The following is a 27,786-nucleotide window of genomic DNA, read 5'->3' as shown; positions in this document are numbered from 1 at the left end:
TGATTCACCAACTCAACCCTCGCATAAATTACCCGGCGAAGATCATCCGGTAGGCCGAGAATTATCGCCGAGCTGGTCACGAGGGGAATCCCGTTATTGCCCCGGATATTTCTAGAGCCTCCCATGAGCCTCGGTTGCTCATCGCCTCCCCTCCACTTCTCTCATGTCGAGCGGTCACTCAGACCATGTATATGATTCTGCCACATCAACAACTCACCACCAGTCTGCTCCGATGAGTGAGACCGCACCCGCACGCCCGGGTTCGATTGGCGCAATGCCGCTCGTCTCGGGCACCAAAGACAACAACCGCAAGATTGAAAAACAGAGCCTGGAATATGCGATCAGAAGTGGTATCGCTGGCGGGCTGGCTGGCTGTGCGGTGAGTGTGCGCCGCAAAACCCCATCGGATGTCCATACTGACAGAAATCACCTAGGCCAAAACGGTCGTCGCACCACTCGACCGCGTAAAGATCCTTTTCCAAGCCTCGAATCCCCAGTTCGCCAAATACACAGGCAGCTGGACGGGGCTTGCCCATGCGATTCGAGACATCAATCGCACCGAAGGCGCCAAAGGCCTGTACAAAGGCCACTCCGTGACCCTCCTCCGCATATTCCCTTACGCCGCCATCAAATTCCTCGCCTACGAACAATTCCGCGCAATCCTGATCCCGTCCAGTGAACACGAGACTCCCGTCCGCCGATTGATATCGGGCAGTTTAGCGGGCGTGACATCTGTGTGCTTTACATACCCCTTAGAACTGATGCGCGTTCGCATGGCATTCGAAACAAGACAGTCCCACCGCTCGGGAGTGGTCGATATCATGCGCCAGATATATCACGAGCGCCCACGAGCCCCTCCCAGCGCCACCGCAGCTGTAGAGTCTTCAACGGTTGCCGCGGCTGAAAGCGCCGCGGCCGCTGCGAACCGACTCGCGCCGCGAAGCGGCCTTATCAACTTCTACCGTGGGTTCGCGCCGACCATTCTCGGAATGCTGCCGTACGCCGGTATCTCTTTCCTGACCCACGATACCGTGGGCGATCTCTTCCGCCACCCATCACTAGCGCCTTACACCCTGAAACAATTATCAGACATAGACGCAGATCCCCGAAAAGCAGAATTGAACAAGAATCGTCCACTTCTCAATGCGCCCTTCGAACTCCTCGCTGGTGCCCTTGCTGGTCTTGCTTCCCAGACATCTTCATATCCCATCGAAGTCATTCGTCGCAGAATGCAGGTCGGTGGTGCAGTGGGTGATGGTCACCGGCTGGGAATCGCAGAAACCGCTCGGAAGATCTGGCTTGAGTGCGGGTTCCGTGGATTCTGGGTGGGCTTGACTATTGGGTACATCAAGGTGGTGCCCATGTATGCTGTTGCATTCTTTGTTTATGAGCGGGTTAAGGGATCGCTACGGATTAGCTGATCTTGCTACGCTGACCATTTGCACATATGGGTGGGAATGTGATATTCATTGACTATGGCGTTGGGGGCTGTTTTTTGAAGCATTTGAGTCTGATAGACTCTTAGATATACACCACATATACGTTCTTGTTTGATATCCCCTTGGTGTGCATGTCCGGGGCAGAGTCGCGATAGGCGAGATAAGATAACGAAGCATATAAAATCCATGGATATTTCGAGATGTGCTGTTCGATATGTGCCTCTCGTCGAGTCGTTTCTCTAGATCCCTTCTTGGATGTCATGTATACGCCTGGTATTATAGATTAAAGTAGAAATTGCGACACAATCAGAGCAGTCTACAATGCTGTAGACACTTCGTCGTCCGGAACATGTAAAGACGCACGGACCATTTTTTTTAAAAAAAAGTTCACCTCCGCGAATCTTCTCTTCGGTCTACATCCACAACCTACTCCAAAATGGCTTCTCGGAAACACGAACTACTCAAAATGCTAGGCAGCGAGGACGAATCCGACCGAGGTTACAATTCCGAGGAGAATGTGGCGGAGAGCAAAGGCCGAGCCGTGAAGCGGCGCAGGACTGCGGACACCCAAGATCCCTTCGGACTCGGCTCCGACGAGGAGGATAGCGATATCAACGAAGACTCAGAGGAAGAATCCCGACCCAAAGGCAAGGGCCGCAAGCAAACGAAGACACACGACACAGACGAGGACGAGGACGAAGATGAGCTCGAAGCCGAGGAAATGGACGATGAGGAAGACGGTGGCGCAAGCCTAGATGATACAGAGGAGACATCTGGCAAACCGAAGAGCAAGCTGCTGAACAAGAAGCTCGCAAAGCTGGCTAGCGGCAAGCCGCCCAAGAAGGACAAGAGTGGCGTGGTGTATTTATCGTCTCTCCCGCCTTACCTTAAGCCTGTGAGTGCTGAAAATCGCATTGCGAAACACCTACTAACAAGCCGGTTAGTTTGCTCTTAAGAACATGCTCGAGAAGCGCAACTTCGGTCCGATTACAAAGGTCTTCCTTGCGCCTTTGCTCCCGTCAGCCGCTGGCCAGAAGCAAAAATCCAACAAGCGCAAACTCTACACAGACGGTTGGGTGGAATTTAAGTCTAAGCGGTGCGTTTTTCTCTGCAACTGCGCTATCATGTTTACTAACGACCTCCCAGGACTGCCAAGCTTTGCGCAGAGACATTGAATGCACGAACTATAGGAGGTCTAAAGTCCTCCTGGTACCGGGATGATTTGTGGAACATGAAGTACCTCAAGGGATAGTAAGTATTTCGATATCCTTATCCGATTCATGCTAACCAAGCGCAGCAAATGGGCCAACCTGATGGAACAGATCCAGATGGAGCGCGCGACGAGGGAAGCCACCCAGCGCATGGCCGACCAGAAGGCGAAGCGCGAGGACAAGGTGTATATTTCTGGAGTCGAGTCTGGCAGAATTGCAGATGGTATTCAGAAGAAGGAGGAAGAGAAGCGAAAGAGGCGATTGGAGGCGGAGCAGGATGATGGTGAGGCTAAGCCTGCACAGAAGCCTGCTCGCAAGATTAGGAGGACTTTCGAGCAGTCCAAGGCTGTGAAGAGTGATGGAAATCTCGCTGATGATACTCAGCGAGTGCTTGGAAAGATCTTCTAAACTGATAGAGGGTCCCAGGACAGAACAATGGATGTATCTATTGACCGCGGGCTTTTGCCTTGATGTCTGGTTACTTGGTCAGAATGGGCTCCTTGACTGTATTTAATAAAAGTCCGTTTGTGCATAAACATCACATCCGAATGTGACCCTTGATACTCGATGCAAAAGTAGTTTGTCTAGTCTAGGTCCCAACTTAGGATTCTATCTGCCCCTTCCAGTCAGTTCTTGCTTCCTACGGACTGACGCAGAACTTTGTTGATTGGACCCTCGAAAAGGGCATGTGTATGGGAATGATGGAGGTATTTGACCAGAACTATGTGATGGAGATGAGCCTTAAAGCCCTAGATTGCATCTATGTGAGAATAACTTTTTGAGGAACCCAAATAAAATAACAAAACGCCAGCCTGTGCACACCATCGTCAAGGATATCACTTGGAGACTTGTTCATTGCCCATGTTCAATTCATCAGTCAAGCAGTTCACTTGAAGACAGCTTATTCTTTGCCCATACTGAGCTCATCGAAGTCTTCGAGCAGATCATCCATGTTGATCTTAGGCACAGCGTGACCGCCCTCAAGACCATCTTCTTCTTCATCATCCTCATCCATCTCCATCTGGTGATCCTGGGCTTGTTGCTGGCGCACCTTGTAGAGGTCGAGGGTTTGGCGAAGCTCTTGGTCCTCCTCAACATCGCGCAAGAACATTTCGTAATCTTGCTCCATACGGGCTTGCTCTTGCTCCTGTCTCTTGGTGGTGGGGACGTTGACAACTGGAGCGGTAGCCTCCTCCTCATACTCGCGAGCCATGCGCTTGAGACGCCAGTTACGCTTGGACTTCTTGCTGCGGGTGTAGTGCTTCTTGACGAGGATGACGTCGGGAATTCTGGAGCCGTACTGGTGGCTGTTCTCGATTGCCGTGAATTCGTCGTTGTTGTAGTTGGCTCCTGTGAGGTGGTATCCGAGCACTGAGTCACCGACGTGAATAACGTTTCCGAGATGCGAGCGTGTGAAGTAGGTGACGTCGTTGCGTCCAAGATCCGAGGCGCGAGCCACGGTGACCTCGGACAAGAGGTATCGACCGTTGGACTGGCCGGTGGACTCAATATCCATAACAATAAATTCTCGAAGTTCGGTGATATCTGCGAGGTTCTTGAAGGGGTTGCGCCAGTAGACAGCGGTAGGAACCTCGCAAGTTTGGAGTGTTTGCGGGTCAATCTAGAGGGCGTCAGTTATGCTTTTGTTTTTTTTTTTTTTTAAAAAAAGGGCAACAACATACAAGGTTGACTGCGTTGCCGACGCGGTGGCACAGGGCCAAAGGCGAGATGTTTCCGAGAGAGCGGGCTAACTTTAATGGGAGTGCGACCAAATCATCCTTGCAAATAGGAATGATTTCAACCTTGAAAGAAGTTAGTGTGATGTTCATATGCTCAACCAATTGGTGAAACGAACCGAGAACGAGAACTTGAACGAACGCGAAGAAGTATGGATATCCATACTGATAAGTTCTTCGGATTTCTTAGATCTGCAGGTAATTCGAAATTAGAGATGCACAAAAGTGATCAGAACCATGTGGGAAGACGAACGTGCAAGGAACGATAGAATGCAAGAATTCCACCATCTTTTCGGCTGAGTTTCTCGCGGAGAAATAGAAGTCCAGACCGTTGGAGGCCTCCTTGATGTTGACCGTATCTTGATGAGCGCCATGCTTCAGAATGACCTGCTCGAGGTAGAGGAAGGTTCGCTTATGAGGGACCTTCTGGCGGACTTGAACAGCGGCTGTAATGAGTGTTAGTAATGAGTCATTTGGCAGTAACAGAATCAAACGAACCTCGCCAGGTGTTAGGAGTGAAAGACTTTTGACAGTCTACATGAGGTTAGCATAGGACTCCAAGCACACATGCGCAATTTTAAAGAGACTGCATACCAGGGCACTGCTGCGAGGCCACGACGAACTCGACTTCGAATTGTTGCTGAATGATGGTGCCAACGAAAGCTTCTTGTTGAATGGTGATCTTCATTCGGATTCTGCGAGAGTGGGGTTCGGTCCAGATGAATGAGGCGTCGATGATGCGCACTTTGTTGAGACCCTTCAAACGACGAAGGCACAGGGCGAGAAGCTCTTTGGATTCGAGAGCCGCGACGACCCAGCTGGTGGGGGGTCTGTAGAGATCAAACATTAGTACCGTTGTGTACTGTATATTGTAGCGGAAAGCCTTACTGCAACCATCTCTCGCAATCCTTGCAACAGTGAAGAGTAGCCTCACGCTGAATGCCTTGGGTAACATCCACTTGATCGAAAGTCAGTCAATGGTTTCCTGACTGCCAAATTCCCCACTAACCTGAGAGTCTGATGCAGTCGGTACAGAGGGCTCCGGCGGAGACGGTTCCATCGATGGGCGCGCCACAGTTGCAACACAGGATACTGTATGTATGCGATGTTAGCGCAATCCTCGGTGTATATAGATCAAAGGCACATCGATCGGCCTTCGGTGGGGGAATGCAATAAAAAGTTGCGATAAGGGTTTGACTCACGTTGCTGCAACCTGCTCCTGCTGTTGCATATAAACGGGGGCATCCAAATCCATCGACATCTTGTCGTAATGCGATTTGGAAATAAAATGCTTGAAACGATTTTTGATGTGAATTACAACTTTTTCCACATGGCCAAAAAAAAGATTCCTATCGAGCCCCGCGGTTACGATGACTAAACTGTTTGCACTGTTTGTGTCCGCTATCGTTGATATCATCGGAGAATCAGGAAATCACCTGCGCTACTTGGAACATTCACACTATTCCAACCCATCACCATGAGTAGGATCCTTTTGAGGGGCGCTGCATGCCACAATTGCAGAAATGAATTACTTCGGTCTTTTGTTTCGGTTTCCGGTGTTCCAATGCCTCGATTCTCACCGATTTCCTCCAACCCTCGAGCTTTCTCCGCTCTAACTTTGCGACGATCTGACCGTCCCCCTACATCGCATCAGCTCGACAATCATCTTTCGGAGGCAGAAGATTTGAAATTGGATTCTGAAACAAGCCCCTCGACTTCAACGCAGGATGTCCCTTGGTATTTGCAAGAAGAGGCGCCCCCGGTCAGGGACCGTCCGTTGACCGAAGATGCCCTCCCCGAACTCCCGAATGATTCGCCCGAAATGCTTCCCGCCATGTTGGAGTACACGTACAAGGACCTGGGCCTCGACAGTCTCAAGATATATGATCTCCGTGGTATGGAAATCCCTGCAGCCCTCGGCGCCAATGTCATCATGATTGTTGGAACTGCTCGCAGCGTGAAACATCTGAATGTTTCTGCTGATCGCTTATGTCGTTGGCTAAGAAGTCAGTACAAGCTGTCCCCATACGCAGATGGCTTGCTGGGACGAAATGAGTTGAAGATCAAACTGCGGCGCAAGGCCAAAAGAGCGAGAGCCGCCAGTGCAGCAGGCGCAATGATCGACGAGAAAGACGATGGAATCACTACTGGGTGGATTTGTGTTAATGCCGGAGTAGTGGACGAAGGTGCCTCCACAACACAGCTCAGTGACGTTGGTATTGAAGGATTCGGTAACCTTGACCTTGGCACCAGCGTCGTGGTGCAGATTTTCACCGAGGAGAAGCGGGCGGATGTTGACCTTGATGGACTTTGGGAGGCTACCCTGGCCCGAGAAGGACGCAAGAATATTCGGGAGTCAGAGAATGCTTCCAAGAACGCTGCCCCTCCCCGCTCCATGTCCGATGGATTCGGGTCTACCCCTGGCCAAAGGAGAGGTTTCCATACCATGCGCCGACTTGCAGGGCCACAAATGACCTCTATTGGATCTGGGCTAGACTCCGGGTTTGCTGGAATCGGAGGCTCTTCGTCCCCAGATGGCGCAGCAGCAGCCGCATCTCAATTGACACCGACCTCTCTCCTTCAGATTCTTTCCGAACTTCCAGCTGAGAGTGCACGGGCGGAGCTTGGAAGTGGTCCGAATGATCGATTGTCCACTCTTTTCCTACGCCTCTTCTACAACAACCACGCGGCCCGTTACTCTGCGCAAGAAAGAGCGTCATTCCGATTGAAGCTCTTTTCGATCGCCATGTTCAGACAACATCCGGCTTACAGCAAGAATTCACTCTTTGAAGCTTTTTCGGATTTCCTCCGCGACGGGTATGACCTTCCAGACGACCTTGCATTCGATATTGTTTCTGCTCTTCTGACACCACAACCAGTAGAGATCGTTGCCGAGGAGTCCGCGCTTAAAACAACCAATGCCAATTTGGAGCTCGCTTTATCTGTGCTTGATCGATTAAGTCTCCGCGGTGTGCCAATCCTGAACATGAGAATGTTCAACATACTCTTCCAGGCAGTCGGCATGTCAAGTCCCGCAACACAACCTCTTGATGAACCGCACCCAAACGGAGTCACTCAACACTCTGTCAAGGTTCAGCTTAGTGATACTCAGAAGCACATTCTATCTCATTTGTCTAAGCTCTTCTCGGCCGCCAATGTTCCATTTGTCGCAGAAGACGCCCGTCAGCTGATGAGAACACTCTTCCGGCTCGGTGATTATGACGGATTCTGGCGTTTGTGGCGCCAGTTCCCCTTGAAGGGAGTAAATCGGACACAAGACGATTACGTGAATCTATTTCAATTGCATGCCGAACTGGGCGAGGAACTACGAGCTCGAGAGTGTATCTCGACGGGAGTTGCTCTCATGGATCAAGAGACCCCTGCTATTGCTCTCCAGGGCCCAATAGTGACCGCCATCATGCACTGTATCTTGGTCGCGGATCCAAACCTTCAAGCCCGAGATGAAGACGCTCCTCCGAGTTTCTACCTACCACTGTGGACTAAATGCCAGGAGGCACTCCAAGGAAAGTGATGGATTATTTTTGTAATATAGGCTAGCATATCTTTTATTGTACAATATCATGGCGAACAATCATAGCGAGATGCCATAGCAAACTGGATGCCTACGTTGTACGTCGTAGACACCGAGGTGTGCTCGGACCCGCAGGCGTAGTAGTCAGCTTTGGGCCTCGGCAGATGATCACTCGCTTCCGGCTCTCCTCTTCTTCAAACACCACCTTGTGAAGGATGACTGGCACATCTGACGATGGAATACCTTCCTAGTCTTCAACAAGAGTTCGACGAGCACAAGCCGTCACTCTTTGGTGAGTTGACTGGAGCTCCTCAATGCTTCCCCGCGGAGAATGGGGCACCCCGGACTTCAAGTTCACCACTGACCATCGCAATCGATAGAACTCCTCGCTGAACAACAACTATCTGATCTTCTCCCACCATCTATACGTTATCTTCTTGCAGTCGCGACACACCGCCACCCACGCTATCTCCTCCGTATCCTCAATTCATATGACGAAGTCTACGCCCTCATCTCCTTAATAGTCGAACGTTACTACCTCCGAACATTCGGCGGATCATTTACCGAGAATTTCTATTCTCTCAAACGCGAGCGCGTTCTCCGTACCAAGAATGGCGAGATTCCGCGCGCCCAGGTCGGCGCCGCTGGCCCCGTCCGCGACGCCCTTAAACTGAACTCCACGGACATCTGGAAGAACCTGCTCGTCATGGTCGGCATCCCCTACATAAAGCGCAGACTGGATGAGGGATATGACATCCATGCCGCGCCGCATGCCTCTCTCGTCATGGGCGACGGCCCCCGATATAATCCCAGCGATGACCTGCCCGCCAACCCGTCGGTGCGCCAACGTCTCCTACATTACTACAAGTGGTTCCTGCGCAATGTCTACCCGTCTGTGAACGCAGCATACTACTTCTCCGTCCTGGCGTTTAATCTGGCCTACCTTTTCGATAACACGAAGTACTCCTCGCCATTCTTGTGGCTTATCGGTACGCGCATTCGCAGACTTGGTGCCGCAGATCACCGCGCGATAGCTGCGGTCCTAGACCCTAAACCCGGGCCTGGCGCCGGAAGATCCCAACGACCAGGAAGCGGCTTGCTGGGCATCTTGAGCCCGCAGAACCTCCACACACAGCTCCTCACATCACTGCGGTACTTCCTCCCGGCTTCGATCTTCGCTCTGAAGTTCCTGGAATGGTGGCACGCAAGTGATTTCTCACGCCAACTTGCCCGTAAGGCAACAGAGGTGCTGGATCTCCCAGCACCCGTTGTGGCGGGTCTCACCTCCCCTGCGGAACGACGGAAATCGTCGATCCAGGATGAGAAAGAGAAGACCAAGAAGCAGGAGCAAGAGAAGAAGAGCGCTGAACTCAAGCCAGCGCTCAAATCTTCCCGTCGCCATCAGCCTCCTATCTCTGCGACTTCTTACCTTCCTATCTACACTGTATCTCTGCCACCGGCTGATTCTTCAAGCGCGAACACGTGCCCTGTCTGCATGGGCCCGCTCGCTAATCCGACTGCCTGTCAGACTGGATATGTATTCTGCTACGTTTGCATTTTCCATTGGCTGAACGGTGAGCACCAGCGCCAGTTGGACTTCATGGGTGGTGAGGGCGCTGGCGCTCCATGGGAAGAGGAGATTACTGGTGAGGATGAGGAGAAGGGCGACGAGGACGATGACAAGGGTCTCCGGAAGCGTTCTGGAAAGTGGGAGAGTGGGAAAGGTAGATGTCCCGTGACAGGCAGGAGAGTGCTTGGTGGCACTGATGGATTGAGGAGGGTTTTGATCTGATTGAAGCCTTCATATATACCAATTTGTATAGCCGAATTCTAGACTTCAAGTACATACGAGTGATTTATGAGGTGGATGGTTGACATGAAAGAATACAACATCCATTCCAACTTCCAACTTCAGTTCTTTGTACAACCTCGGAATTCATAGGTTGCCCGGTGGTATACGCCCTGTCCACCCGGGTTCTTCGACGTCACCAGTGTGATAACTATCCATGGATGAGATCAGAACTCATGAAAACTACCATGGCTTACAGACGACTTGTTTTCGTGACTGATCATCAATGCAATGCAGAACTAAAGATATGGATAAGCTCAGATTCGAAGCAATGAACTCTATGAGATAACGTAAGGTTCAGCGCCCTTTCCAAAGATCAAATGCGGCCTCTCAGCTGCAACCTTAAGAACAGTCTCAGCGAAGACCGAGTTCGCCCAAGCAAACCAAGGCCGGGTGTAATCCTTGATGTTTGTCACATTGATAGACTCGTGAACAAGCCCAAGCAAACTAGAGTTGCGAACAAGATTGAGATTCCCGATAATCTCATCGTCATCGTCAGAAGTCATAGCTTGCACGAGGAGGGACATGGGCCAAGCATGCTCGAATCCAATGTGAGGTCCACCAATACCGTGGAACTGTGGTCCCTCCAAGTAGTACGGGTTCGATGCTTTGTCCGTGATCATCTTGCGGGTGTTCTGATAGACTGGATCTGACTTGTCCACGAAACCGAGGTAGGGGAGGGAAAGCAAAGAAGGGATATTGGCGTCATCCATGAGGATATGAGAACCATATCCGTCAACTTCGAAGGCATAGACATCACCATACTTTGGATGCTTGACGATTGCATGGTCATGAATTGCCTTGGCCAGCTTGGTACCTCGCTCTTGAAGGTCGGCGGCTAGATCGGCGGGTCCGCCAGCTGCCTTGATAACCCTCGCGGTCTTCTGGAGCTGTACTGACATCTGTGCATTGGGAGGGATGAAGAAGCCTAGAATGGTGGCGTCGTCACTAGGACGGAAAGCACTGCGAATCAACCCAGTGTCGCTGTTCAGAGGGTTTCCCACGCCAGACAAGCCAAGTGTCTCTGTCCCGATAGTAGTTTGGCGCTGGAAGGTGTATTGATTTGTGACAAACTGGTTCTTCGAGTTGAACGTGGGCTGCGACTGTGCGTCGATGGTTTTCAGTACAGTTTGCAACGCCTTGTACCAACGTTCTGTGAGGAACTCAGTATAGCCGGTTTTCTCATAGAACTCAGTACCCAGTTGAAGGAAGTGCGCTAGGGAGTCTAATTCGTATTTACACTCGAACACAAACGAAGGGTTGTATGCGGGGTGCACAGTATCCTTCTGGGAGCTGTTCTCGGGCTTGACACCGCTGGCCGATGGTGGCTGGAAAGCATTGCAGTAAGGTGATTGTATCACAAACTCAGATTGGGTGCTGATAGCCCCGAGAATGAGGGAGTACAGGCTCTTATCCTTAGCAGCGAGCGATTGGTAGTTGACCAGCTGATTGGTTGAGTCGCGCAACCACTCGGCGTTGATGTCGCCGGTCACGATAAATGTCTGCACACCAGTCCATTGTGGATCGTCTCTTTTCCTCTTCCCATCGGTTGATGTTGAACCGTTCTGGTGCCACCTGATAGTTGTGTCCAGGGTGTTGGGGAAGGCATTGCGGAACAGTTGCGCAAGGTCCTTATCAACAAGGCGCGAGGTGATATCTTCAATGACCTTCTCAACGGCCGGGGAAGAGAATGTTCGGCATGCTTCTGCAGGTCGCTGGAAAGGAAGATTCAAGGGCCCGCCGCTATAAGGAGCACTGCAGCTTCATTGGCGACTGGTTGGAGTAATTTAGGTGGGAGCTATACTTACTGCGGTGTTGATGCATAGGCAGTGTAATCGGGACAAGCTCGTCGCACTATGCTTGATTCATCTCTGCCTGGAAGGGCGCTGGCCTGAAGGCCCAGTAGGGCAATCGCAAGGATTGTAGAAAGTGCCATTGTGTGTAGGTGCGGAGGGGAAGTGCTCACAGGCGGAAAAGACATAAATAGGGAATGTCGATCGCAGCCAAACAGGGATACATTCCACCTCCACCTGGGCATGACAGTCCAATTTGAAAGATCGGAGCAATAGACGGCGAAAGCGAAGATGAGGTGACATCGGCACTGTTGCTTCCCCACAGTGCGGAGAAGATCGACGTGGAGTTTCCGTTTGGGGTTACTATACACTGTTGCCGTACACTGTTGCTACATTGTACATTCTATTCGTACTATATCTGAGAATACTACATCGTTTAATCTGTTGATCTGTTGAGTGCACAGGAAATAATTCATACAAACAAACTCAACGGGAGCTTTTGTAGAATTGTTTATCAGTCAGACTGTCCGTCATTATCAGTGAGCATCCAGTCAACCATCGATGGCTTTGATGCTGCAATCACTTCTTTCCAAAGAACGACATGATGTTACCCTGGCCTTGTGCCTGGGGCTTGCTTGCCTTGCCCTTGGGGACATTGACCGCTGGTTTTTTGGGCGCCGGTTCATCTTCGGAGAAAGACTCCCACGTCGGCTCTTCCCGAGTTACTACATTGAATTAGTACATGTCTTGAGTTTCCAAAGGGGCTGCGCGGACCTAAGAACCCTTCTTCGTCCTTAACTGTGGTTTTCTTCATGACCTGTCGCTTGCCTCGTCGCCTGCCGCCGTTGACTGTCACTTCTTCTTTGAGTTCTGCTGGCTTGATTGGTGGCGGTGCTTCAACGGGGGTGATTTCCCGCTCAGGCTCTTCGTCGGCGTCAGGCATTTCTTCATCTGGCTCGGGATTAGCAGCTATCTTAATAAACAAGAACGGAAGAGGTGTTACCGTCTGCTTCGTCATCGTCCATCATCTTCTTAAGTCTTTCCTCGCGCTCTTTTCTGCTGGCTCGGTTTGCCTCGGCAGCTTTGTCAGTGCTGTCAGTGCTGTTAGGGAAGAGCTCCTCGGCTTCTTCCTCGGAAGCATCGTCAAGCACCACATCTTGCGCAGCCGGCTCAGGAGCGGCGGCCTTAGATTTTGGTTTGGCCTTGGCAAATGAGCTGAAAAGGCTGCCTTTCTTCGGAGCTGGTTTAGCAGAGGCCTTCGAGGAGGCCTGAGAGGTCTTAGAGTCGGCCGCAGAGGATGATTGAGACTTTGTCTCCTCGGGCTTGACAGCTTCCGCCTTTGCAGGGGGAGCCTCCTTTTGAGATGGTCGTTTCGCAAGCACGGTTGGCTCTGTGGAGGGTTTAGATTTAACAGCCGGGGCTTTCGCAGCCGGGGCTGGTGGTGGGCGTGCGCCGGTTCTCCGCTAAACATCCCACCTTAGAACGTAACCAAATTTCAATGTGAGCAGCAGCTTACCTTGACATTACGATTCTGAATCATGCCCCATTGCTTTCCACACTCCAATGGGTCGTCTTGCGCGTGTGTAATGGCGCTCTCCCGGCTGGCGTCAACTAGCACATTCAAGTCCGGTAAGGCTGCGGGCTCAAGACTGTAGACATGGATCATAGATATCGACTGGAATGTTGCTTTGGCATCTGTTCCGGTTATTCAGTTATCAGTGCATTTCAAAAACAGTACAGACTTGCCCACCTTCTAAATCTTCTTCGCGCACTAAGACAATCGAAGCAGTGGTGACCGAGTCGGACGTGTCTCCCTGGTTTGGCATCGAGCTGGGAAGGTATGGGCTACTTCCCATGACCTCGTCCTCATCAATTGCATCGCCATTCGTAGGTGCTGGTTCTGGTATTTTTTGGATGCCGGAGATGACGTAGGTCGCGTGAACAGTCGCTGGCTTTTTCGCATTCTCATTGCGATGAAATTCGAAAAGGATTCTATACCGTGAAGTGTCAGTCTCAATACAAGCTGCGAATTGGGTTCAATTCCGTACTGTTTGGCCCGGTTGGCGTGGACTTTGAGCGCGCGACTCAATGACCGATAGGTAACCTAAGTCTGGTAAGCATTCTGCTTGACAAGAAAGAGAAAGATAAGTGCTCACAGGCCGGCGCTCATTGAGAACATTCTCCGCAAGAAACACCTTCGAATCCATGGTTGCTGTGATCTGCTTGAAACCGTGGGAGCTGCAACGCGTGCTGGACCACTTTACGCGTATCAGTCAGCGGGTCTTGGCGCCTCTACGCTCCACCCGCGGACTTGCTCTCTTTCATGTTATCACCGGTGTCCGGTCAATGAGTATAGACCTTACAAGCTGGAAGGTCATAATTCAATGATGGATACCTCAAGCGAGATCTCAGATCCCACCCAATGGCTGGAGACACCACTTTCACTACTTGCGCCGCTAGAATCCGCCCTCCGCTGCCAGGTTTGCAAAGAGTTCTTCGACAACCCCGTCATCACCTCTTGCTGCCATACGTTCTGCTCATTATGCATCCGCCGATGCCTCAGCGCCGAAGGGAAATGTCCGGCGTGTCGATCTCCTGATCAAGAACTCAAACTACGTCGAAACTGGGCTGTCCAGGAACTGGTGGACGCGTTCCAAACGGCAAGACCGAGCGTGCTTGACTTTTCGAGGGAAACCGCGCAACTTGCCCAGGCGGAGGAGCAGGCCGGTGAACCTTTACACAAAAAGCGAAAGGTTACGCAGGTCGAAGAGCATGTACAGACATCAGAGACCAGCTCCCAAGGGCGGCGCACGCGATCACAACGGCACCAGCTCCAGGCTGAGGAATCTCCTGCCTTCGATACTTCGCCGCAAGTTATTGAGGATAGTCAGGACGAAGATGAATATGTTCCCGGTATGTCGGTCACAAATTATGGGGTATGTGGTTGTCTAATTGCCCTACAGATGACGGGTTGGTCGCATGCCCTATATGCAATCGCAAGATGAAGGAAGAGGCAGTGTTCCCTCACCTAAATGTACACCAAGAGGGAGAATCACCTAAAAAGCCGCCACCAGCTCCTTCATCATTTGGGTATGGTTTCTATTGAACAGCTAGTGAGCCACGCTAATTGTGTTCGAACACCAGATCACTAAGAGCACCCCCGAAAAGCCTCGTCCTCTCCGGCAAACCACTCGAACGAATTCCCACCATCAACTACTCCATATTAAAAGAAAATGCATTGCGCAAAAAGCTCTCTGATCTCGGGATCCCAAATTGGGGCCCAAAACAGCTCTTGCATAGACGCCACACGGAATGGATGAACCTTTGGAACGCAAATTGCGATTCCAAAATCCCGAAGTCCAAGCGGGAACTGCTTCAGGAATTGGATGTCTGGGAACGAACTCAGGGCGGGCTTGCGGCGGGGCCTTCGCCCTTTCTCTCGAATAGCAATGTGATGCGTAAGGACTTTGATGCAAAAGAATGGTCATCGAGTCATGACGATGACTTCAAGCGCTTGATCGCCAATGCTCGCAAGAAAGCTGGCGTCAAGGCCAATCCCGCCACCTCTGAATCAGTCCCAGTTCCACCTCCATCTGAACCCCCGGTGAATAGCAGTCTAGTCGAGCCCAGTCTGGAAGCCGAACCCGACCAGGTGATTGACCTGTCCGGGTGATCCAAGATAAGGCACATTGAAGTCACACTCATAGAATGAATAGCGCGATATGTATCCGCAAACTGTGCTTTCATAAAGGGCACGAGTTTACTTCGCTGGCATTGGATGGTCCTCGACAGACATGTTGGAGAGGCGGTCAATGTTGTCTGCTAGGGCAGAGTCAACACTTTCAGCCGCTCGTGCTTGGCGAGCAGCCTCGCTTGAAGCGTGCTTGAGACTGTCCAATTCGGCCAGTCTTCTCTCGACGGCTCCAGCTTCTTCTTTTTCTTTGGCCTCTTTATCGCTCTTCTCCATGGCTGCAAGTTCGTCGTCGATCTCTCCTTCGTCAATAACCGGGCCGGCCTCGTTCATGATGCTTCCGACCTCATCCACCTTGGTCATCTCTTCGCGCAATCCTTCCACGATATCCTCGACCTTCTCAGCACCACCGATTTGCGTGTGCAGACCGCGAAGCACCTCGGTGCTTGCCTGCATGACTTGTACCATATTCACTTGGCCTGTGGCCTGTTCAATCTTGGTGTAAACCTCCTCAAGTCGCATCAGAGTATCAAATCTCTGTTGAAGATTGTGTTCGACCATCTTCTTGGAGCGAACAGCAGATAGGGCGGAAATGCGGTTCTTGTTTGCCAGAGCTGTCTTTGCAGATTGATTCAGCTCAGCAATCTTGGCCTCTAGGGTGGCGACCTGTTTTGACATGGTGGACACTAAGGTCTTGATGGATGCAATAGTCGTGTCCTGCTGCGTGATTTCTCCGTCGTCCTCTGGAGATTTGAACTTGATAGTCTGACCGTTCTGTCAGCCAATCTTCCAGTAAGAAATGTCACAATTTAACTCACCCCTGCCATCATATGCAATAGAGCCGCTGTCACGAGACAAATAAATTAATAACACGTCAAAATCCGAATCAGAAAGTTCCGTAGTGTCATTTAATATGTTCGAGAACTCCTCCGCGAACATTTCCCGGGAGAAAATTAAATCCAAATTGGACGCAGTACTACCGGTAGCCTTCTTGACAGTTCGATCCGCCGTTTCCAGCAGGTTTTCGACCAGCACCAACTCCTGCACTTGCAATCTTGGCGCCGAATCGCTTTCGGAGATGACGAAGCCCTTCAGCTGTCGGACTCCCCAGCTCATAACATTCCAAGGGCTCAAAGCTCCAGGATCAATGACTCTCCATTGACTCTTCTTCTGCAGAAGCCCAGAAGTGGTCTTGTAAATGGTTATTGGGATCATCGAGTTCTTGCGTACCGCTTCGTCCTAAAGAGCCCCATGGTCCATATTAGCATCGGTATCGACTGGTCCATGAGCAAGATCATCCTGTAGAGCGTACAAAAACGGTGCCTAGAGCAGCAGGTCTCCCCCATTCGGAGCTCTCTAGATCACGGAGGAGCGACTCATCCGTTCTCAAGATGAGATGGTCCGTCTTCTTTCGTTTGACTGGTGTAGTGCCGCCGGAAACACTCGAGCCGGAGCGCACACGCACACCACGGGATGACGTGTATCCACGCTTTGCGGCTCGGTTGAGGGCCTGTTCCCACGCGGCAACGTTCACGGCATAGCCATCGGGGTTTGTTTTCTTCTGGGGTGTGAAATCGGAGTAGAGGGATGGCAGTCGGTTTCTAGATCGGTTATGAGTGTTAGCATAGGTAATCTGCTATCGCATGGCATCCTCATCGCTTCGAGACCATTCTCCAACGGTTCATCAGACTCTCCTTACCTTCGAAATGCTTCCTCGTTGTTGAGGATGTACTTGAGAAGGTCACTCATGGCGTGACGGTATATACACAAGGAGCAAATCGACTTCTCGGGGTACCAAGGTTGAGCTGAGATGTTGGCTTCGCAAACAAAGCGGTCCACATGAGGGGATCGCCTGCGCTCCACTGTCGCTCCGTCAACAGCTTTATCGATAAGCACACGTGACGATATGTGAATTTGGGGATTCAATCTATGGAAAGCTTATAAAATTTACAAACCAAATACACGTCCTTTGTATATGAAAAATCACGGATATGTGCGGGATCTAAGGCTCCAAGCTTCCGTGGTGTCAGTTCCAAGATTTGCCGGTGAATTTCCAAATCATTATTGTACGTAACTATACATTTCAGCTTTATAAATCCAGGCAATTTGCCTTTCACCTTTGGTTTTAATTGTAAAGAAGTTTGAGCTCAGCGTCAGCATCGACAAGGCTTTGCAGCTCCTCTTGCATGCTCTCCATCGCTTGCTGTTGCCCAGGTTCTGGTGTGTCACCAGCGATAGGAACAGGGTTCTGCAGAACATGTTTAAGCAGCCTTGTTGTCTGCTGTAACTCGCTCTTCAACTTGTCCAGCTGTGGCGCAGACTCCTTATTTTCATCCGCGGCAATGTGAAGCCAGCAAGAACTGCTTCCACTTAATATCTCACCACGCCAACGCCAGATACGCGGATGGGCATTTTTGATAACTGCCTGCGTGGCTGCCGTTGCTGCGCGCAGCAATGGAGGATGTGCAGTTCCGAAGGGATTTGAAAGTGTGGTGTAAAGAACAGGTATCATCTCTTGAAGGTATTTCGTAGTGTGGATGCCTAGCTCGTCGATGAAAGTGGTGGTTTTCTCAAGGAGGAAGCTTGAAAGGCGAGGGTATGGAAAAGAGGCCGTTGTTGAGCCAGAAGCTGGGGTGCTGGAGCTTATATGGTGGAAAGAGGATATGAGGTTTGATCGGAGAATGTTCGCGAGTCCAGTTGTATAGGCTTCTTTATCTCGCCCGGATTGAAAGTTGCCACTGTAGGCTGTCTTTAGAGTATCGAGGAGTGCTGGATACGCGACTCCCAGTAGAGTTAGGGACATGTCTTCCGGAGTGATTGTGGGAATAGAAAGAAGACATGGCGTGACGGCTTCTTCGAAGACGGACGTTAAGTTTGTTCGGCGTAGAATATCTGATCCACTTTCTCGAATGGGCAGCAGCAGCTGGCTGAGCAGACGACAGCCTTCGGTCTTGAAGGGAAGGTTATTGTCATCAATCATTGCTAGTATAGTTGGAACAAAGAGCGGGAAGTGTGTTTCGAATTGAAGCTTGTCCTCGGGCTGCAGAAGTTAGCAAAGTGTAAAGCGAGCAGGTCTTTTTGAGTGGGCCTACATTATATTGCGAGAGAATCCACGACAACACAGAGGCAACATAGACATCTGTGGTCTTCCAAGGCTTTGATGACTCGTCCAAACCGTTCGAACCAAACCGAGGCAAAGTCTGAGGATGGAAATTCTTGCGGCCCGCACTGGTAATGGCGGGGTTTCTTGTGTTTGCAAAAAGAGGTCGAATCCTCTCCTTGAGAATGATATCGATAGCAGGCCAGAAAGTGTTGTTTTGACGAGTGGTCTGAGTCCATGTGTCAATGAGCTTCGAAGCTGTCTCATGGCTATCTGATGTAGTCCATGGGTTCGCCTTGTTCTTGAAACATGCCCCTGCGAGGAGGACATCTGCTACAACATCTAAACTGGGTTTAGGAGTGTTGGCCAAAGTTTTGTTCAAAGCCAGCAGGAGCTCAAGTGCTAGTGCTGATCTAAACTGGCTCTCGGTCTGGGATTGGACAATGTCTGGCTTGCACATCAGAAAAAGCCGTCGGAGAATATTAATTGGCGACCTACCGTCGGACAAACCAGCTGTTTCCTCGAAATTGATTGCGAAGTCCGACGAGGGCAAAGCAGCGTTACTGGCCCAGTTGAACAGATTGTTCACAGCTTTAGTCTCGGTGTGATCAAGTGATCGAGGGCCTGCATTGTTGGGCAATACAAAGTCCCAATGACTGATGAAGCCTGTCGTCAGGACAAGGCTCTCGCAAATCTACAGGATTAGCAAGCTGAACATTTATACCAAAGAGACAACTAACCTTCCGATGGGTGGAATGGTCCTGTGCAACAATATCTTGCCATAGTTGATCCAACTCAAACTCCCGCGCAGTCGAAGCGAAGGGAAATGAATCCTTAGGCAGTTTGCCGGGGTTTTTCTCTAGAGCCTCACGTGCTCCTTTGCGAAGCTGATCCATTGTGGATTGCTATTAATATTGAAAGAATCAAGAATTATGGTTGATTTTGAGGTTGAAGTAAAGTTCATGTTCAACTAGATTTACCGATGGGTTTGCGGTTTGTCTAGTTTGTCATCACAACCCCAATTCCGCTCGGCGGCCTGCGATCTCCTTCAGCGCCGTTTCTTTGTCGTCAATTTCGGGATGAAGCAGCTGCCACTCAAGACTCATGTTTACTGCCTTGCTCATCCAGGGGCCCTTTTTAGCTCCGAGGCTCTTCATGATTTCGTCTCCGTTTACAATTGGCCGAAGGTCACACACTTCCTCCAGGTCATTTTCTACGATGTATGCAAGGAACCGGTCGTATTCTTGGACCACTATATGAAATGTCGTTTGTCAGAAAAGAATAGCAGATCCCCAAAAGGGGAGATAACTCACCTTCTGTGAAGTCACGATGTCCCATAACCTCTTGTAAAATAGCCCCAAGGATTGAAAGCTTCCACTCCTTGTTCCATGCTCGAATTAGCAATCCGATTCGCTGTCGTATTTCTGCGGGGGTCCCAGTGATGTTGTTGCTGAGAAGTGCTGTTTTTGTTTGGGTGATTTCTTCGTAGTTTAGAGCGGCAGCACGTAGCACAGTGAGGTTTTTGTTGTCAGTTTTCAAGCTGTCTCTGCCAACCTCAACCGCTCGTGGGGGTGGCGGCCTTTTTTCCTTGCCTTTCATGGGGCGCGGAGGTCTGGAAAACCAAGGAGAAAATGTCGCAACCATCCAGGAATAATAGATAGTTGACTTGTCACTGAACAGGATACCACAAACTCGCTTGGTGGCCGCCGCAGCCTCTGGATCGTCGCTAGGTTCTGAGCGGAGCATTCGTGCCAACGTGTTGTATGCAAGAGGCCACGTCGAGGTGTCCGCTTGGACATCGTCCTGGTGGTTGGCAAAAATAGTATGGAACAATTTCAACCGGTCGAGGAACTCCAGCGCACCGCGAGGATCAGGACCTGCAGGCCGCAATGTTAGTAAGGTGTAACTCGTGTGCGTTGAACAGACAAAGCTTACCACGTAACATCTTTTCCAACTCTGCCCCCACACGCTCCTTGCTAATTTTGAGCTTCAAAGCTTCACCGATGGCCTCAATTTGCATAGCTGCCTCTGTTTCTGAATCGATGCGGTATCCCAATCTGCTCGCGAATCGGATCAACCGAAGGACACGAAGAGGATCGTCTTTGAATGTTTGATAAGGCTCCATTGGACAACGAATGATCCGCTGTTTCATATCATCAAGTCCGCGTTCAGTAAAATCCTCCAACCGTGACTCGTTGAGATTGTAAAATAGCGCATTAATAGTCGCGTCGCGCCTCAAAGCGTCTTCAACCGCAGTGCCGAATTCCATTTGTGGATTACGACTGTCGTCTGTGTATGTTTCTTTCCTCAAATTGACCAGATCAATGTCTAGGCCGAATATTTTGGTTGTAACGGTCTCGAGGTGCTTGGACTTTTCCGGGTTTGCTTCAATCTTGTGAAGGCTCACGATAGCATCGTGCATTTCCTTTTGTGGAAGGCTCTTCTTATACTTCTCAAGGCGTCCGGGAACATCCAGGTAAGATTTGAGAGCCATTCCAAACTGGAATCCCGTCATGTTGCTGATACCAACATCGATGTCGTTGCTTCCAATCCCAAGCAGCTTGTCCCGCACCCAACCTCCAGTGAATCGCAAAATGGTCTCGGATTGGCCTTGCACACCGCCGCCACTTTGTGTGATCCTTTCTTTATCAACGTGCTTAGCAACATCAAGAAGAAGGGTGCGCAGGGTGCTCTCAATCGGAGTGAGCTCTATGATGGGCCCGGCGGAATTCATGGTGGATTTTGAGCTTTTCCGGTTCCGCCTAGGCGAAGAGGTTCGTCGCCGTTTGCTGACTCGTTCTGAGAGGTCTGGGTCCGATTCAGGGTTGCGCATGGAAGAGCGATGAGATGTGTAGTAGGTCCGGAGGGGCAGGCGCTGTTGGGTTGGTCTTTGGATTGATCTTCTCGCTAGAGTGCGGGCAAGTGGAGCTTTAGTTGAAGAAAGACCAGAGGCCTGTAATAAACACCCGGCCAAGCGCGACCGCATTGAACATAACTTTGTTCAATTCTTTGGAAGAAAGTGAGTCAAACTGATTGGCGATAAGCATGGGCCTCACGTGGTTTGCATCACCATTTGGAGATCGCCGATGCGCCTCGACTTGGTACTTGATCACATTTGACCAACAAAGCAGTTCACAAGCATTCGAGAAATAATCCTTTGCAACGAACTTGTCCGCTGCCCGGTTTCGTTGTCGCTTGTGCCTGTGCCTTATCGGCCCGAATCGTTCGACTTGGCTTCTCCCCCCAACAACACTGCCTCCGTGAAGTCGCCTACATTTCACTCGCGCTATTACACCCCGATCTCGTCTACCCGTCGATGGGGCCTGTCGATCAACTTCACTTGTCTTAAATTTGCGTAAAGCAGCAGGTGTCCGTCCATGACATCGCCCGGAGATGCTGCTCCGGTCAAACCTCCGCCGTCCTTCTCCCCCGGCGTTGCGCGAGTCGCAGCTACGTCGCCATCGCGATATCCCGGGGAGCAGGAGCCACCTCAATCCCTAGATGCCGACCTAGCAGAACCCTCTACCGCCTCTTCTCCAACCCCTCTCTCGTCCACGATCGCCGACTTACCGCTACGGCCCGGTTCGACACACTCGCGCTCTGGGCGATCTTCTACCCCGCAATTAGCAAGATCATCTGTCGGATCGCCTTTAGATGGACGCTTCGATGGGTCCGAAGATATAAGGTCGTTGATTATCCGATCATTCTCGCCCACAATTGCTGTTCATGCATCCGAGGACACCGATGACCTGGTGAGAAATAAGGGGTTCAAAGGGGGTTTCTGGGAGTTGATCCGGCCATTTGGAGAGACGGTTCCCGGCAAGGTAGTGATTCGAGATGGTATTGGCTCAAGTCGGGCGTGGGAAGACTTTGGGGTCCGCTTTGTTGATTTCAAAGGGATCGGAAGGGCTCCAGGGGGCCGAGATACTGGCACTCTGGCGCAAATGGAGGAGGTATTGTCCAAACAACTGGAAACTTCAGAAGGCTTGCTGGGATCTTCAGTACGGACAAGGGATGTCCTCGGTTATCCCGCGACAACACCTCTGTGCAAGCTGTTCCTCCAACAACTTCTGTGTTCAGCACCCGCGGCACCCCATGAGACATTCGGCCACCCAGTAGCCAATGTGATAGCAATCAGCTCACGCAACCCAGCTCCGCTGGAAACATTGAGGCAGCTTTATGCTGATACCACAACGGGTGACAAACATCCGCCCGAGTGGGTTAACCAGGAATATCTTCGTTATTATGTTCTTGTACACGACGAGGAGCGAGATGACATCACGGAATCTACCAAGCTCTATGATCAGATGAAGCGGCATTTCGGGCTACATTGCCATCTCCTCAGACTTCGGAGTAGCCAATGCGTGGTGACAGATGATGACAGCATGCAAGTTCCCCAGTGTGAATGGCTCTCGCCTTCAGAACATCTCTCGGGGGTAGGGGAAGCAGGCAAGTACATCCTCAAAATGTCATCAGTCGTGTTCTAACCTTTTTCTAGAAGCTTTGGTTGATCTTGGTACAGAAGGCACTCCTTACCTCTTTGATTCTGATGCTACTTCAATAAGGGCATTCATCCGAGAGCTGGTAGTGCAGTCCGTGATACCATTCATGGAAAACAAAGTAGCAGTGTGGAATGACCAAGTCGCTTCCCGCAGACGTGGTATCAGTGGCAGGTTTATGTCAATGTCACGGCGGTGGGCTGGTTTCGGGTCAAGCTCACGCTCGAGTATTGCAGGCTCATCAGGGGGCAGCAGCGGCAACTATGATTCCACTCAACATTTCTACGGACCAGACTCACCGGAAGCTGTTCTGCGAAAAATGGCGGACTTTGCATTCATGCTTCGAGACTGGAAACTCTCTACTTCTACGTACGAGATGATACGGTCGGACTTTGGCAACGACAAAGCCTGGAAGTATCACGCTGGAGCTCACGAAATGTGTGCTGTCAGCATGCTGTTGAACCCTTTGGCTACATCGGCAAAAATCAAGCTCGATAGCGTGGACCAACTATTTGAGACTGCCTGCTATTCTTACCTCACACGCTGTTCAGACGCGCCTCATGCTTTGCGCTGTCTTGCTCTAGCAGTTGAGCTCCTGAAATCTCGTGGCGGCTCTGCCACCGAGAGTGCAGCCAAATGGGCCATGCGGGTCATGGACTTTGGATTAGTGGGCTCGGTGGGTCAGATAATATACACTGAGCGGGTGGCAGCATGCTACGCTTCCAAAACGCCAGCCGGAGCAGCAAAATGGGGTGGTCGACGCCGCAAGGCCGGAATGTGGAGCATCCTTGCTGCTGATCAGTGGCTGAAAGCTGGCAAGCCGACCCTAGCCTCAGCGTGCCTGGAAGAAGCCGAGCGACTCTACGCCGATGTGCTTCAGGCGGATGGTGTCTTCCCGATGCCTGAAATGCAAAGCTTTATTGACAACCTGCGCCATGCAGTGAGAGTTGAGTACCTCGAGGCCCGAGGGTTTGATGCCCAAGATGAAACGGCTCCCGAAGATCCGGCGGGTACCGAAGAAATTAGCGAAAAGCTCGACAAACGCAATCATCGTCGCTCTCTGATTGGGCTTCCTGTGCAGCTGGATGCTGGGACCCTCAACCTCACGCAGGGGGCCCGGGACACCGAAGTCGCTCCCAGTGATGATTTTGAACGAGCCTAGACTCTTTGCGGCCTTAATACCTCATCTTAGCATATAACCATAGATTACAAGCCTGTTTAAATCAATGATCATGTGAGAATGGAATGAATTGTGAGACAAACACAACGCTCCTATCATTAATCGCTTTGTCGTAGGTGGGCTCAAAGAGTGAAGGCGCATTCGAGAAAATTGTAGCACTTTGGGTTAGTTCTTTCAAGCGTGCTTACTTTTTTTTTTCCTTTCTTCTTTTCGACTCTCCTTTTCTTGTACGAAGCTCTTCGATCTATGAAACCATCTATGAAGCCACCAGAATACAGTAGATCTCCGGGTCTTGGCAAAGCGGCCGCTATTCCTTAGATCGACGTCATGTGGGGACCTCTCAACTTCACATCGTTTTGCAAGCTTCCACGGCTGCACATCTGGTCTCACCTTTGGGAAATGGAGAGCTTTGACGATGTTCCTCTGATAGGACCCGTGACTCACGAAACGTCTTTTCACAACGATCACCTACCCATCTCATCCAACCCGTCAGATGGCCCGGCCAAATCGGAGCTTACGGCGACGCCAGCCTCCACCATAGCTTCTGGCAATATATCGTCATCGCGAATAGAGCGCACTGATGACCCAAGACTGAGAGCTGATTCTGATGTCACATCGGAGTTTCCACCTTACGCGCAACTTGGACCTCGCATCGGAGAGGACGAGGAAGGAGACGGCGAAGATGAAGAGCCGCGGGTGGCGACCTCATTCGAGCGAGAGGCCTCGACATCCATGGCACAGAAACACCGGTCTACATCGGACAACCCAGAAGACGAAGGTGTCAATCGTATGCATAAGTTCACACTCTATGAAACTGCCACGAGGTTTTACATGATTGGCATCAATCTTGCAGAAACTCGATTTCGAATCTTGAAGATTGATCGTACTTCGGAGTCTGGCGAGCTAGGTATTACCGAGGATGATGTGGTGTACAACAAGAGAGAGATGGCGCAGTTGTTGGATGCAATCGACGACGGAAACAAAAGCTCTGGCGGTCTGAATCAAAAATGCAGTGCCTGGGCATTGCTTGGCTTCATCAAATTGACTGGAGCTTACTACATGCTCTTAGTCACCAAGCGAAGTCAAGTCGCCATAATTGGTGGTCATAACGTTTATCAGATCGACGAAACAGAGCTGATTCCATTGACCATGTCGGAATCTTCACAATTCAAAGCTGAAAGCCATCCCGAAGAGGCGCGATACATTGCAATTCTGAACAACCTCGACTTATCGAAATCGTTCTACTTCAGCTACTCCTACGATATTACCCGCACACTCCAACACAACATTTGCCGAGAACGGAATCTTGATCAACAGGGACATCCACAGCCCTTTTCGCAAGACTACCATTCAATGTTCATTTGGAACCATCATCTTCTTACGCCAGCTTACGAAACTATCAAGAACCCTTACGAGTGGTGTCTTCCTATCATCCACGGATATGTGGATCAGTCCAAGATGAGCGTGTATGGCAGGTTGGTTTACATAACGATCATCGCCCGCCGATCTCGATTCTTCGCAGGCGCACGTTTCCTCAAGCGCGGTGCAAACGACTTGGGATATGTTGCCAACGATGTGGAGACCGAACAAATCATATGTGAACAAATCACGACCTCTTTCCACGCGGCAGGGCCAGCACTCCATGCGAACCCTCATTACACTTCTTTTGTTCAACATCGTGGCAGTATACCACTTCATTGGACCCAAGAGAGCACAGGCGTATCACCAAAGCCAGCGATCGAGCTCAATCTTGTCGATCCGTTCTACACGGCTGCGGCTTTGCATTTCGATAACCTCTTTGAAAGATATGGAGCCCCAGTCTATATCTTGAATCTTGTCAAATCCCGAGAACGAACCCCAAGAGAGTCAATACTTCTCAAAGAGTTCACGGATGCTGTGTCCTACTTGAATCAATTTCTTCCCGAGGACAAAAAACTCATTTATCAGGCATGGGATATGAGTCGTGCGTCAAAAAGTCGGGATCAGGACGTGATTGAAGTATTAGAAGACATCGCAGGCGATATCATCCCCAAGGTTGGATTCTTCAAGAACGGAGATGATCCAGAATCTGGATTGCGGATGCAGAACGGCGTCGCTAGAACCAACTGCATTGATTGTCTCGATCGAACAAATGCCGCACAGTTTGTCATTGGTAAGAGAGCACTCGGCTATCAGTTACACGCTCTCGGTATCATAGGTAAGACAACGGTGGAGTATGACAGTGATGCCGTCAATCTGTTCACGAACATGTGGCACGACCATGGAGACAGTATCGCCATCCAGTACGGAGGATCACACCTAGTCAACACTATGGCTACCTATCGCAAGATCAATCAATGGAGTAGCCAGTCTCGTGACATGGTGGAAAGCTTCAAACGATTCTACAACAACTCCTTCTTAGATGCACAACGCCAGGAGGCATACAACCTCTTCCTCGGGAACTACATCTTCTCCCAAGGCACTCCGATGCTCTGGGATCTTCCATCTGACTATTATTTGCACCATACCAACCCAAGATCGCACAGGGAAAAGAAGCGACCTAGCTACATCTCCTGGTTTACGCCAGAACATCTGAAAGAGCGAGAGATGCCTCCGCGCCCTTTCCACCCCAAAGAGCCACTCTCGCACTACGATGACTTCTGGCTAGAATATTACCGACCACTTGCTCTCTCATCACTTCAAAAGAATTTCTCATGGAAAATGAACTCAACGTCCCGCTATCTGCCCCCAGTTCGCCCTGGCCACCCGGTTCCTGACTTGAGTCCATTTGTCCCACGTATCCCTCCCGAGCAAACCCAGCGAGAGCGCGTACCCCAGCGCAGCGTCAAGATCCAAGAGCCATCTGTCAGTCGAAGCCGAGCCTCATCGAGCACAGTACCAACCGCACAGGTCGAGCAGACCTGGGCCCACCAGCCCCCATCCTCCTCGAAGAATCCTCCGGTCACTGGAATTATTAAAGAGCCAACTTTCGAATTCAGCCAGACAGCCAAGGTTCCACCCATTGATGCCCCCAGCACGCAATCAAACCCAAGCAAAGCCCAAATGACCCAGTGGACTCTTGGTCAACTTGTGAGCGACGCATTAAACCCGTCCGTGACCGAGGCCGAGCAAGAGGAATACAAGCGGTACATCAACCATCCGCTTCAACTTCCGCTCGTCGTCACGTCTGAGGACGAAATGACGGCAGCTTCATTGCAAGACAACGGGTATAATCTCGATTTCTTTGAATATGTGAATCGGTGCAATGTCGAGGAGTCGGCTCTCAAGGGGGTTGCAGAGGAAAGCTTGGCTGATTATGCCGAGTTTTTGAATATTTCGGAGGAGGGTCTCACTGTTTCGAGCGAGGATTATGAGAAAAAGAGGTATAAGCGATACCGCCAGTGGTTGCGCGGAAAGAGCCTCTTCAAACAGCGTGTTGACGTATGAAGTTAAGACGGATGGACATGTTCCGCATCATCTTTGATCGTTGATTGATTTCGCAATTTGAGCATTTATGCAGATCGTTGATATACCCTCAATGCATTTTTCTTTCTGTCATCTCATAAGATGGCCAGACCATACTCTTACCACTAAATAATACTGGCCAACAAAAAGCTCAATGTATACTGCGTAACGAAAATTCTTAAATTTCAGATTCTGAACACGAAGTTTTGAGCGTAGGTAAATATTTCAAAAGTCTTGAATCTAACAGCAATCCACCGATCGCCCAGTACACCCCGAACATGCATCCCCACCCCGCGGAGTAAATCTTGGGGG

The 27,786-nt window shown here is 50.6% G+C and overlaps 13 protein-coding genes across 13 annotated transcripts; 7 read left to right on the top strand and 6 right to left on the bottom strand.

Annotated features, from left to right (window-relative positions):
• Window positions 1-163: 163 nt before the first annotated feature.
• On the top strand, window positions 164-1,421 carry N7506_002051 (coenzyme A transporter; the record flags this gene model as incomplete). The annotated part of the gene is made up of 2 exons (XM_056951347.1): window positions 164-379; window positions 435-1,421. The coding sequence occupies 2 exons, from the start codon at window positions 164-166 to the stop codon at window positions 1,419-1,421; spliced, it is 1,203 nt and encodes a 400-aa protein (XP_056817262.1).
• Window positions 1,422-1,875: 454 nt separating this feature from the next.
• On the top strand, window positions 1,876-3,058 carry N7506_002050 (RNA-binding ATPase activator ESF2; the record flags this gene model as incomplete). Its single annotated transcript, XM_056951346.1, has 4 exons — window positions 1,876-2,334; window positions 2,384-2,535; window positions 2,586-2,690; window positions 2,737-3,058. 4 exons carry the CDS (start codon window positions 1,876-1,878, stop codon window positions 3,056-3,058), a joined length of 1,038 nt encoding a protein of 345 aa, XP_056817261.1.
• A 493-nt stretch (window positions 3,059-3,551) lies between these two features.
• On the bottom strand, window positions 3,552-5,647 carry N7506_002049 (ribosome-binding protein NMD3; the record flags this gene model as incomplete). Its single annotated transcript, XM_056951345.1, has 9 exons — window positions 3,552-4,271; window positions 4,333-4,452; window positions 4,506-4,578; window positions 4,640-4,832; window positions 4,885-4,920; window positions 4,981-5,216; window positions 5,275-5,344; window positions 5,396-5,478; window positions 5,589-5,647. The coding sequence occupies 9 exons, from the start codon at window positions 5,645-5,647 to the stop codon at window positions 3,552-3,554; spliced, it is 1,590 nt and encodes a 529-aa protein (XP_056817260.1).
• A 303-nt stretch (window positions 5,648-5,950) lies between these two features.
• N7506_002048 (RsfS/YbeB/iojap family protein) lies at window positions 5,951-7,918 on the top strand (the record flags this gene model as incomplete). Its single annotated transcript, XM_056951344.1, has 1 exon — window positions 5,951-7,918. One exon carries the CDS (start codon window positions 5,951-5,953, stop codon window positions 7,916-7,918), a length of 1,968 nt encoding a protein of 655 aa, XP_056817259.1.
• Window positions 7,919-8,152: 234 nt separating this feature from the next.
• On the top strand, window positions 8,153-9,710 carry pex12 (ubiquitin-protein ligase peroxin 12; the record flags this gene model as incomplete). Its single annotated transcript, XM_056951343.1, has 2 exons — window positions 8,153-8,210; window positions 8,299-9,710. The coding sequence occupies 2 exons, from the start codon at window positions 8,153-8,155 to the stop codon at window positions 9,708-9,710; spliced, it is 1,470 nt and encodes a 489-aa protein (XP_056817258.1).
• A 335-nt stretch (window positions 9,711-10,045) lies between these two features.
• On the bottom strand, window positions 10,046-11,703 carry N7506_002046 (glycoside hydrolase family 125 protein; the record flags this gene model as incomplete). Its single annotated transcript, XM_056951342.1, has 2 exons — window positions 10,046-11,510; window positions 11,576-11,703. 2 exons carry the CDS (start codon window positions 11,701-11,703, stop codon window positions 10,046-10,048), a joined length of 1,593 nt encoding a protein of 530 aa, XP_056817257.1.
• A 436-nt stretch (window positions 11,704-12,139) lies between these two features.
• On the bottom strand, window positions 12,140-13,767 carry N7506_002045 (uncharacterized protein; the record flags this gene model as incomplete). Its single annotated transcript, XM_056951341.1, has 7 exons — window positions 12,140-12,285; window positions 12,335-12,511; window positions 12,564-13,023; window positions 13,077-13,255; window positions 13,311-13,552; window positions 13,609-13,664; window positions 13,717-13,767. 7 exons carry the CDS (start codon window positions 13,765-13,767, stop codon window positions 12,140-12,142), a joined length of 1,311 nt encoding a protein of 436 aa, XP_056817256.1.
• Window positions 13,768-13,947: 180 nt separating this feature from the next.
• rad18 (E3 ubiquitin-protein ligase RAD18) lies at window positions 13,948-15,233 on the top strand (the record flags this gene model as incomplete). The annotated part of the gene is made up of 3 exons (XM_056951340.1): window positions 13,948-14,473; window positions 14,524-14,650; window positions 14,705-15,233. 3 exons carry the CDS (start codon window positions 13,948-13,950, stop codon window positions 15,231-15,233), a joined length of 1,182 nt encoding a protein of 393 aa, XP_056817255.1.
• Window positions 15,234-15,320: 87 nt separating this feature from the next.
• Window positions 15,321-17,000, bottom strand: N7506_002043 (putative vacuolar sorting protein SNF7 family protein; the record flags this gene model as incomplete). Its single annotated transcript, XM_056951339.1, has 4 exons — window positions 15,321-15,994; window positions 16,070-16,490; window positions 16,564-16,852; window positions 16,951-17,000. 4 exons carry the CDS (start codon window positions 16,998-17,000, stop codon window positions 15,321-15,323), a joined length of 1,434 nt encoding a protein of 477 aa, XP_056817254.1.
• Window positions 17,001-17,376: 376 nt separating this feature from the next.
• N7506_002042 (Tti2 family protein) lies at window positions 17,377-19,247 on the bottom strand (the record flags this gene model as incomplete). Its single annotated transcript, XM_056951338.1, has 4 exons — window positions 17,377-18,291; window positions 18,344-18,798; window positions 18,850-19,045; window positions 19,092-19,247. 4 exons carry the CDS (start codon window positions 19,245-19,247, stop codon window positions 17,377-17,379), a joined length of 1,722 nt encoding a protein of 573 aa, XP_056817253.1.
• A 114-nt stretch (window positions 19,248-19,361) lies between these two features.
• Window positions 19,362-21,337, bottom strand: N7506_002041 (tRNA adenylyltransferase; the record flags this gene model as incomplete). Its single annotated transcript, XM_056951337.1, has 3 exons — window positions 19,362-19,603; window positions 19,665-20,228; window positions 20,287-21,337. 3 exons carry the CDS (start codon window positions 21,335-21,337, stop codon window positions 19,362-19,364), a joined length of 1,857 nt encoding a protein of 618 aa, XP_056817252.1.
• Window positions 21,338-21,728: 391 nt separating this feature from the next.
• N7506_002040 (TRAPP III-specific subunit 85 family protein) lies at window positions 21,729-24,012 on the top strand (the record flags this gene model as incomplete). Its single annotated transcript, XM_056951336.1, has 2 exons — window positions 21,729-22,787; window positions 22,828-24,012. The coding sequence occupies 2 exons, from the start codon at window positions 21,729-21,731 to the stop codon at window positions 24,010-24,012; spliced, it is 2,244 nt and encodes a 747-aa protein (XP_056817251.1).
• Window positions 24,013-24,357: 345 nt separating this feature from the next.
• Window positions 24,358-27,456, top strand: N7506_002039 (phosphatidylinositol-3,5-bisphosphate 5-phosphatase; the record flags this gene model as incomplete). The annotated part of the gene is made up of 1 exon (XM_056951335.1): window positions 24,358-27,456. The coding sequence occupies one exon, from the start codon at window positions 24,358-24,360 to the stop codon at window positions 27,454-27,456; it is 3,099 nt and encodes a 1,032-aa protein (XP_056817250.1).
• Between the last annotated feature and the right edge of the window lie 330 nt (window positions 27,457-27,786).

Source organism: Penicillium brevicompactum, assembly GCF_028827555.1.
Source record: "Penicillium brevicompactum strain IBT 35665 chromosome Unknown utg000001l_segment0_segment0, whole genome shotgun sequence".
In the NCBI taxonomy this organism is placed as follows: domain Eukaryota; kingdom Fungi; phylum Ascomycota; class Eurotiomycetes; order Eurotiales; family Aspergillaceae; genus Penicillium; species Penicillium brevicompactum.
Note: the sequence above shows the minus strand (reverse complement) of the source record. Positions and strands in the feature narration are given on the sequence as shown.